Genomic DNA, 11,132 nt, shown 5'->3' with positions numbered 1-11,132 from the left:
TGTGAAGAAAGCCAACACATCTGTATTGTGAACAAAGTCCAACAAGATGAAATACAAATCCAACAGATCAAAAGCAAACAGTGACTATTGGTGCATTGTAGCTAGAGAGTGTTCTCAGTGATGAGCCCCATTTATTTTCTTTTGGGTGTTGCTCTGCTGAATTTTGCTGCGGGAGGAAAGGCTGGAGAGACGTGTACTGCCGGCACTACTTCCTTACCGATGCCTGGAGCTGACATTTGACCGTCTGTAATAGAGGGTCCATCTCGTGTGGTAAGAGTACAGCCTGACTACATGTTGGTGACGTCACTTGGTGGAGGATATTGTTTTATTTCATTTGCACCGAGCACTATATAAAGCATATAGCATTTTACCGCAGTGCACAGGAAGGCACCACATGCCACATTTTGACATTTCAAATAAAGAAAAAAGTAAAAAAAGGAGAAGTACAGCCACAGCCAGGGGGGTTTGCAGTGCAGACAGCTATGACTGACATTTACCAGCACTCTGCTCAGGGAGAACCGAGCGATAAACGGTGTTTACTTGCATGGTTCTCAGCCTTGGAGCCAGCGGGAGACAGAAGCAGCATCGGAGCAGTGCTGCATCCACTCCGGTAAGTAGGATAAAAAAAAAAAAAAAACACCCACTAAATTTCCACACTTTTTCCCCCATTTTAAATGGTGCACTTTAATAAAAACACATCACATGCTCTTCACAGCCGCAGCTCGCTGCAACTAAAAACAGACAGCCGCCTTAGTTTTCAAAATGGAGTTATTCTTTTGTTCTACACTGCGCAACTTGGCTATGCAAGAGTTTGTTTATTTTTTGTAATGCACAAAAAAAAAAAGTTTTTCAGTCAGCATTATTTTTTGAAAGCTACCCATGGTTCACCAATGATTAAAACCAGAAGTTCAGTTGAACTACACAATTTTATATCAGGTAAATACATTGATAGTGCATCAAGATAAAACAATATTATAGTTAGTTTTAAAGGCAGAAAAAGATCTGTCATTTCTCATGCTGAATCAGATACAGCTATCCAAACAGCAGGTAACTAAAGATTTACAGAGCTATAGGTTTGACTCGGCAGGGGGGTGTGTGTGACCCCTGCCAAGACCACTCCTTCCACAAAAACATATAGGGTCCTTCACAACAGCATGCTGGCAAGTGACAAGTGATTTCTAGGCAAACAAAAACTAAGACTTTGCATACCTTTTGTTTTGTTGCATAGCCGATTTAAACTGAAAGTTCAGCAGGACTGATAAAAAAAATTGCACATTCTTGCGCTTGTCTTCAAAAAAGTGAAATACATAATAAGTGCCAGTTCTGCTCCAAAAAGAAAAACTTAAACTAATTATACCACAAAATAAGAGTGCTCATTGTATACCAAAAACACACTGTATATAGAAAAACTTCTTCCAAAAAAATGATACTTTTAGTACATAAAGGCCTCATGCACTTGGCCATGGAAAATAGCTGTTGCAGTCGTACAGCATAGTTTGTTTTTTTTGCCTTCAAAAGGTATGTTAGCTTATGTGGCCATGAACATCAGATGCTTTGATCATCGTTTTAGAGGCATAGAAGTGTTAAAAAAAAACACACACACACACACACTACCATACCAAAGCTGTATTCAGAGAAGAGCTTATGAGCATAATTTAGGCACGTAAACGCGCGTTGGAGCATAAATGTATTCAAATGGCCAAAATAAAAATTCTGCACAGAAGAACGCATTTACACTTAATTCAATGCGCACTGTGCGTAAATATAAACTCAAACATTAAAAAGGTTTTTTTCTGTCAAGTTCTATGGAAAAAAAACCACACATTTGCAGCAGTGTGCATGTGCCATTGTATATTTCCAAAAAGAACACGGTACTCTACTCTACCCAGTTCTTATTAAATCACTCACCAGTACATAGTGACCTTTGGCTTAACAAAAGGTCTGACAGCTCTTGTATAATGGGACAAAGATAAATCATTTCAGAACTTTTTCCACCTTTAATGTGACCTACAAACTGTACAACTAAAATCTTTTAGGTGGAAGAAAGTAAAAAAAAAAATGAAAATATGGTTGCACAAGTGTGCACACCCTTAACCACTTAAGACCCGGACCAAAATGCAGCTAAAGGACCGTGCCCCTTTTTGCGATTCGGCACTGCGTCGCTTTAACTGACAATTGCACGGTCGTGCGACATGGCTCTCAAACAAAATTGGTGTCCTTTTTTCCCCACAAATAGAGCTTTCTTTTGGTGGTATTTGATCACATCTGCGGTTTTTATTTTTTGCGCTATAAACAAAAATAGAGCGACAATTTTGAAAAAAATGCAATATTTTTTTTACTTTTTGCTATACCTCAGGTTTAGGCTGATACGTATTCTTCTACCTATTTTTGTTAAAAAAAAAAAAAAAAAGCAATAAGCGTTTATCAGTTGGTTTGCGCAAAATTTATAGCGTTTACAAAATAGGGGATAGTTTTATTGCATTTTTATAAAAAATATTTTTTTTACTACTAATGGCGGCGATCAGCGATTTTTTTCGTGACTGCGACATTATGGCGGACACTTCGGACAATTTTGACACATTTTTGGGACCATTGTCATTTTCACAGCAAAAAATGCATTTAAATGGCATTGTTTATTGTGAAAATGACAGTTGCAGTTTGGGAGTTAACCACAGGGGGCGCTGATGGGGTTGTGTGACCTCATTTGTGTTTACAACTGTAGGGGGGTGTGGCTGTAGGTGTGACGTCATCGATTGTGTCCCCCTATAAAAGGGATCACACGATCGATGACGCCGCCACAGTGACGAACGGGGAAGCTGGGTTTACACACGGCTATCCCCGTTCTTCAGCTCCGGGGACCGATCGCGGGACTCCAGCGGCGATCGGGTCCGCGAGTCCCGCGGTCACGGAGCTTCGGACCGGGTCGCGGTAGCACGCCACTGGCGCGCATCCGCGACCCCACGGCTGGGCTTAAAGGACAACGTACATATACGTTGATGTACCCAGCCGTGCCTTTCTGGCGACGTATATCTGCGTGAAGGGGTCCTTAAGTGGTTAAACTAATACTTTGTTTAATGCTTTTGATTTTATTACAGCACTCAGTCTTTTTGGGTATGAGTCTGGTATCAGCATGGCACATTTTGACTTGCCAATATTTGCCCACTCCTCTTTGTAAAAACACTCCATATCTGTCAGATTACAAGGGCATCTCTCCTGTGCACAGCACTCTTCAGATCACCCCACAGATATTCAAATTGCATTCAGGTCTGGGCTCTGACTGGGCCATTTCAAAACTAAGCTTCTGGTGAAGCCATTCCTTTATTGACTTTGATGTATGCTTTGGGTCGTTATCATGCTCAAAGATGAAGCCCCTGTCCATGTTCAGCTTTCTATTGACTCGTATTTGGTATTGTTCATAATTCCCTCTACCTTGACTAAGGCCCCTGTTCCAGCTGGAAAAAAAAAAAAAAAAAACGCCCCAAAGCATGATTTTGCCACCACCATGCTTCACGGTGGACACGGTGTTCTTTTGGCGATTTGCAGTGTTGTTTTTGCGCCAAAACATATGTTTTGGAATGACGGCCAAAAAGTTCAACCTTGGTTTCATCAGACCAGAACACATTTTCCTACATGCTTTTTGGAGACTTCAGATAGGTTTTTGCTAAATTTAGCTGGGCTTGGATGTTTTTCTTCATAAGAAAAGGCTTCTGTCTTGTCACTCTACCCCCATAGCCCAGTCATGAAGAATACGGGAGATTGTTGTCACATGTACCACACAGCCAGTACTTGCCAGATATTCCTTCCTGCAGCGCCTTCAATATTGCTGTAGGCCTCTTGGCAGCCTCCCTGACCAGTTTTCTTCTAGTCTTTGCATAAATTTTGATGTGCCATATTTTCTTCACTGCGTTCCATGGTATATCTAATGCCTTGGAGATTCCTTTGAACCCTTCTCCTGACTGATACATGTTTAACAATGAGATCCCTGTGATGCTTTGGAAGCCCTCTGCGGATCATGGGTTTTTCTGTAGGATGCGACTAAGAAAATGTCAGGAAAGACCTACAAGAACAGGTGAACTTTAAATGATGGCAGGTGTGTACTGACTTCTATTTAACATGAGTTTAAATGTGATTGCTTATTCTTAACACAGCTACATCCCCAGTTATAAGAGAATGTGCACTCTTATGCAACCACAATTTTTTTTTTTCCCCCCCCCCCCCCCCCACAAGATTTCAGTTTGTTTTTCAATTGAGTTGTACAGTTTATATGTCACGTTAAAAGGTGGAAAAAGTTCTGAAGTGATTTATTTCTCTCATTTTTTTACATCACAGAAACCTGACATTTTAACATAATATCCAATGTAAGTAACATAAGTAAGGCAATCTGTCTTGGTTACCCACCTTCGCTGGATGGTTATCACAATTATAATTAGGCAACACAAACCAATCTTACCATTTATTACCAACTTACAAACATGTGCACAGTGGGGTCGATTTACAAAGTTACTGTGTACTTTGCAAGTGCAGTTGCTCCTGAGCTTAGAAAATTAGGTGAAGCTTCAATCACATGGAAGGCCAATGAAAAAAAATTTGATTGGACATGTTGGATGATGGCAGTCAGCACTTCTTCCCCTCATTTACTAATCTCTGGAGCAACTGCACCGTCTACTTGCCTTTAGAAAATTTACTTTAGAGTGTTCCCAGCAGCATTCTGGTAAAGCCTAGATGAGTGCCAGCAATATGGCAGATAGCCTAGCAACATTACAAATTTGCATTTCATTGCATTCTACACTTTAAAGTGATTTTACAGGTTGTGATTTAAAAATAAATAACAAACAGGTCATAAAAGTGCAACCTCAAAGGTTTGAGGTTGCACTTTTATTGCAGCAAGACTTAATATGAATATTGATATCATCTTGGCGACGGTAACACACAACTTTCTCTAAACAAACAGGTCATACTTGCCTGCTCTGTTCATGGCTGCTCTTTGCAAAACCAATGATCATCATCTTTTAGGGTCCCTTACCAGCAGTCATGGCTCCTCCCCCCTACCGAGTGCCCCCAATAGCTAATCTCCTGGTATGGGGGCACTCAAGCAGGCTTGCTCCCAAGTTGCGTTGCTGTACTTAGAATGTTTTTTTTAACACAAAGAATACATAAAAAGATAAAAAAAAAAAAAAAAACTCTGCCTTTAAAACCGCTTTAAGGAAACCGTTTTGAACCCCTGCAGATTTTGTATGTTTGCCCACTGACAAAAAAATGATCAGTCTATAATTTTAATGGTAGATTTTTAAACAGTGAGAGATAGAATAATAATAAAAAAGAAAACCTGAAAAACGTATTTCAAAAGTTACATTGATTTGCATTTTAATGTGTGAAATAAATATTTGATCCCCAATTAGCAAGATTTTTGGCTCCCAGTTGTCTTCTATACAGTTAACAAGCTGAGATTGGGAGCCCTCTCTTAAAGGAAGTGCTAATAATCTTCGCTTGTCACCTGCATAAAAGACCCCAGTCCAATCTCTCCACCATGGCCAAGACCAAAGAGCTGACCAAAAATTTCAGGGACAAGATTGTAGACATACACAAGGCTGGAATGGGGCTACACCACCATTGCCAAAGCAGCTTGGTGAGAGTGTAACAACAGTTGGTGCGATTATTCGCAAATGGAAGAAAACACAAAAGAACTGTCAATCGCCCTCGGTCTGGGGCTCCATGCAAAATCTCACCTCGTGGAGTTTGGATGATCATAGGAACAGTGAGGAATCAGCCCAAAATTTCACAGGAAAATCTGGTCAATGATCTCAAGGCAGCTGGGACCATAGTTACTAAGAATACAATTGGTATGTCGTGAAGGACTCAAATCCTGCTGCGCTCACAAGGTTCCCCTGCTCAAGAAAGCACAGGCCCATCTGAAATTTGCTAATGATTCAGAGGAGAACCATGTGAAAGTGTTGTGGTCATATGAGACCAAAACTGAGCTCTTTAGCATCAACTCAACTCGCAGTGTTTGGAGGAGGAATGCTGCCTATGACCAAGAACACCATCCCCACCGACAAACATGGAGGTGGAAACATTATGCTTTGGGGTGTTTTTCTGCTAAGGGTACAAGACAACTTCACCACATCAAAGCGACGATGTACAGGGCCATGTACCGTCAAAAATTGGGCGAGAACCTCCTTCCCTCAGCCAGGGCATTGAAAATGGGTCATAGATGGGTATTTCAGCATGACAATGACCCAAAACACACGGCCAAAGAAACAAAGGAGTGGCTCAAGAAGAACATTAAGGTCCTGGAGTGGCCTAACCAGTCTCCAGACATTAATTTTATAAAAAAATATGTGGAGGGAGCTAAAGGTTCAATTTACCAAACGTCAGCCTCGAAACCTTAATGACTTGGAGAGGTTCTGGAAAGAGTGCGACAAAATCTCTCCTGAGATGTGTGCAAACCTGCTGGCCAACTACAAGAAAGGTCCGACCTCTAATTGCCAACAAGAGTTTTGCCACAAAGTACTAAGTCATGTTTTGCGAAGGGGTCCAATACGTATTTCACACATTAAAATGCAAATCAATGTAGAGCTCTTTTGAAATTAGTTTTTCTGGATTTAGATTTTTTTTGTTATTCTGTCTCTCACCGTTAAAATAAATCTACTATTAAAATTATAGGACTGTCATTTCCCTGTCGGTGGGCAAATGTAAAAAATCGGCAGGAGATCAAATACTTTTTTCCTTCACTGTACTACACTATGATATATGTCCGTTTGTGTCTCTGTTTGAGCTTGTTATTCTAAAATCCACAAGAGATTTGTTGCAGATGACAGACCTTTTGTTAACCCAAAGGTTAATATGTTCTGGTGAGTGATTTAATATACACCGAGTGGAGTGGAGCATGGTGTTCATTTGGATTATATATGGCAGGATTGGATGAAGTCTATTGTTTACAATATATTTTATGGGCAATTTGGGCTTTACGTTTATAAACCTGCCAAACTAACAACTGAATCAAGTTAAATTAAATTAGATCTTTCCTAGCAGGCACAAAGGCTGCCATTGGTGATCTCCTCAAAATACTAGCTGCTAGGCTGACACACTGGGATTTACACTAAAGCTGGAGGGTGCAAAATCAGGCTCACTTCTGCATAGAAACAAATCCGCTTCTAACCTCAGCTCTTTCAGTGAAGCTTTGGCAATAAAACCTGGAAGCGAATTGGTTTCTATGCAAAAGTGAGCCTGATTTTGCACTTTCCAGCTTTAGTAAATAAACCCCACTGCCTTTAATATACTCTACTGGGTTAGTCACTCACTCAATCTATTCAGTTATGACAGCCAGGCAACTAGAATTTTCAGAAAATAAAGTTAGCAAAGGCAGCCTTCATGTTATTTTTGGAGAAGGAAACAAAAATAAAATGCATTAGATTTCAGTTACTGCACAGAAGACTGCTGCCGCAGGTGAACGGAATAGGGGTGGGACAAAAAGAAAATTCATAAGCAGCCGGGACGGTAGACTGGAAATCTGGTGTCCATATGGGACGTCAATGAGCCCCAGGCTATGTGGATGTAATCAAGGATGAAATCTATTTTGGCATATTGACAGGATAATAGATCCGTCGCTGTTTACGCTGTCCAAGGAATGTGGATATCCAGCTAAGCTGTGCAGGGATGGTCTGTTGATCCTTGGAGAGTTCTGTGATCCAAAGAGAAAGCCTCTTATCCACCTTCTGGTAAAGGCATTTTATACTAGCACGGTGGTGTGTATATAATTTCCATCAACAATTTTATGCTAGCTTCTTGGTTCCTTTATTTTTATTTTCAGTATGAGAAACTGTATAACAATGGTTTCACTATTAATTGTGAGCGCGGACATATCCATCCACACACCCACACACCACTGCGCAGAAGCGGTTGATATTTTAGAGGGTTCCTTGAAGATGACTACTTCTTTCCATGCTGCACTCTATAAATAATGCTGAGTGTTAAGCATGAGATGACTGCAATAATCAAGCATTATCTGCAACAGTGCAAAACACACAGTACATCAATTCTACACCATTGTATGGAAAGCATTTCAGTTTTACTGTATCCAAGTTATGAAGTATTTAAGGCCAAGACATCCACAGATACGTTTTGCTTAAGGGACTCATCTGTCATCCTGTTTGCTCCCTTGATATGAAAAGCCCTAAGCCAATATGCAACATGACATTATTCTGTGACGGAATGCATACATGTCGGTGAGCTCCAAGACAACAGGAAAACCACACTCAAAACAAGTAACGTTATGCAGTTTTTTGTCCACCAGCACAAAGGATACAAAAGCCCCAACAATAAAAATGGGACTAAACGCGTGTTTCTGGAACGTGAAGAGTGCGAGACCCATGTAGGAAAATATGAAGTTTTCTGCCAGAAAGTGCAAGACCTCAAACAGCTGCAGCAAAACACAAAGGAGTTCATTAAAGGCATGAAACAAATGATTGGAAAAGTCTAAGTACTGCAGTAAGTTAGAGATTATTAAAACTCAATATGGTATGTGTCTAGCCTACAGAAGTTTTCAGGTTACAATTAAAGCAGAATTAGATTATTGTGCCATGTTAGCCATTAATTGATGTAGAAAGTCTGGAGATTGACACTCTTGGCTAAGCTACATAAGTTAAGAATTCTCCTTCTTTCAGGCCAACTTGGATTCCTTCTTCACACCTGTTTTGCACAGGGAACGAACGGTGAAGCGTGGTGCAATTTGAAAAAAAAAAAAAAAAAAAAAAAACACACAACGGACTGCACAAAAAGTAGCGCTTGCACTACACCAAATTGCATTGTGCTGTGGTACCATGTAATTTGGTGCCTGCAAACGCACTACATTTGCGATCTGCGTTTGGGGTGCCATTAACAGTACATTGGAATTCGTATGGACTGCGCCTTCACCACACTATGTTCTGGTGTGAACTGGCCCTTATACACATCTATAAACCTTGAAGAAGGAATCTAAGTTTAAGAGCTTGCAAATAAAATATCATTTCAACTATAAAACCTTTTGCATGGTAAAAATATACATAACCATTGAAAAGTCTAGCCATGAACGCAGCAAAAAATAAAGGGAAGATGGAAGTGCGGTACTATGTAGTTAGGTAAAACTCCATACAGCTTGCAATTCAACATCCCCAGCGAGTACTGCTTGGACCTTGAAGAAGGGGCACACCCCAAAAGCTCGTCCATAAAAAATTATATGTTAGTGGCAAAAAATAAAACTATCACGGACAGTACTCAATTTTCTCTAACATCCCCAGCCTGACACTTCCTCTTCAGGAAAAAAGCCTTGCATTATACTTCATGTACAAAAATATATACATTACCATCATTTATTTCTAAAGCAAAAAATCTCTCTCTCTCTCTCTCTCCCCCCTTTACAGGTTCTGTTTGATCTGCATTTGTAATGGTGCTGCACATGTGATCATGTATGACACCAGCCATTTGACTGCTTGACAGTTCAGTTGTGAGCATAAGCAACGGTTACAGTTTTTATTGACAGCATGCCTGGAATGTAACAGTTTTGGGAAACTGTTAAATCAATAGGTTTAGTTCTGCTTTATGATGGTGCAACTAGCCCAGCGCTCACCTTTAGTAAACACACAGGGTAAAGCGGAAGTAACCCCATTGATTTAATAAAATACAGTCATATACCCACTATTGCGGGATTACCAACCGTCACATTTGCTTTCAACAAAACTTTCAAGCCAAACGGCTGGTGTCATAACTGATCACATGTGCAGCACCATGGCAGTTGCAAATCAAAACAGAGGCCAAGATGGCAGCTTCCCTGGCTAAAAAAAACATTTACTAAAAATTAGAGTAAACTAGATTACATTTTAATTATTTTTCAGATGCAGGTTACACTAAGGAAGCCAAAACAAACTGGCTGCTGTGTCACATCAGAATATAATGAATATGTACAAATCAATCAGGTAGCTGGCAACACAAAAAACATGAAATTTTCTTGTATATCATAAATGACTATTTACATCACAAACTCTGGTATGTTACATGGGGCAGTATTTTATTATTTCCTAAAGAAGATCATAAACAGAAGCAGCTCTCATTACCTGTTTGGTTCTATTCCTCGACTCTGGAGATAAATTATTATATGTATAATGTGCTTGTGTGATACCACAAAACAGGACAGCAACTACTCCTGTAATTACAACAAGAAAGCGTCAGAAATTATTTGTAAAATCAAAGTTAAAGGGCTTCTAACAAAATAAAAATAAAATCAGTCATAATGCTTAAAGTGGAACTCCAGGAATTAGGCCACTTTGTAAAATGTGCTGGTTTAATAGAAGTGAAGTCTGTGCATGCCACCACATGGACTTATCTCCTTTTTACAACTAAGAACCAGAAGTACAGCTATTACTTACACTCCCGACACCCTGGTAGGAAATACGCTGACTTCTCCCCCCGACCCTCCACTCTTAATTTACAGAAGGCTTTATATTTTGTGAACAGATTCACATAATTCAAATAGCTCTGTGATTGTGCAGAAAGAGGGAAGGAGCGGGCGCAACCACTGAATGCAACTGTGCAGCTACAGAAGCAACGAACGTATAGTGATAATAAAAATGTAAAACTATGAAATTAAAGAGATTAGTTCACAAGGTGGCATGCACCTCATTGAACTTAACTCATAGCAATAATGCACATTTTAGAAAGTAACTGAATGTCTGGAGTTCAGATTTAAAGTCAAACCTTAGTTTTGTTAGCTTTAAATTACATTGGAGAAGGGTTGGAACATTTTCCAGATTTTAAATGTTGTCTGTATACCCAATAGGTTATTTTCTGTTCAATTTAAAAATAAACTGTCCACATAGGAGCAATTTATCTTCTATTCAGTAGGATACCCATCAGCAGGACTGGAATAAATGGGCCTACTTTTTAATGAGGTCTTTGTTCCCTTTGGGGAGATTTCCCATCACTGTTTGTTCTGTCTGAGAAATCTCAAGTAGATAGAATGTCTATTTCTGTGCTGCAGAGACACAGCAGCAGTGTGAGGAAGAAAGGACATGGATCCGACAAAACTAGAAGTGTAAAAATATATAGATTATATTGGAGTCTCCAACTCATTTGCAGGACACCTGTGCAGACAAAAATGG

The 11,132-nt window shown here is 39.8% G+C and overlaps 1 protein-coding gene across 2 annotated transcripts in view; it reads right to left on the bottom strand.

Moving 5' to 3' along the window:
* SLC9A7 (solute carrier family 9 member A7) overlaps positions 1-11,132 on the bottom strand; it is a 113,826-nt gene that overhangs the window by 26,158 nt on the left and 76,536 nt on the right. For both annotated transcript variants that reach the window (XM_040336295.1, XM_040336296.1), the window contains exons 9-10: positions 10,089-10,177; positions 8,306-8,419 (exon numbers count right to left, since the gene is read on the bottom strand). In XM_040336295.1, the coding sequence (XP_040192229.1) occupies positions 8,306-8,419; positions 10,089-10,177 (203 nt within the window). The remainder of the gene's footprint in view (positions 1-8,305; positions 8,420-10,088; positions 10,178-11,132) is intronic.

Source organism: Rana temporaria, chromosome 2 (assembly GCF_905171775.1).
Source record: "Rana temporaria chromosome 2, aRanTem1.1, whole genome shotgun sequence".
Classification (NCBI taxonomy): domain Eukaryota; kingdom Metazoa; phylum Chordata; class Amphibia; order Anura; family Ranidae; genus Rana; species Rana temporaria.
Note: the sequence above shows the minus strand (reverse complement) of the source record. Positions and strands in the feature narration are given on the sequence as shown.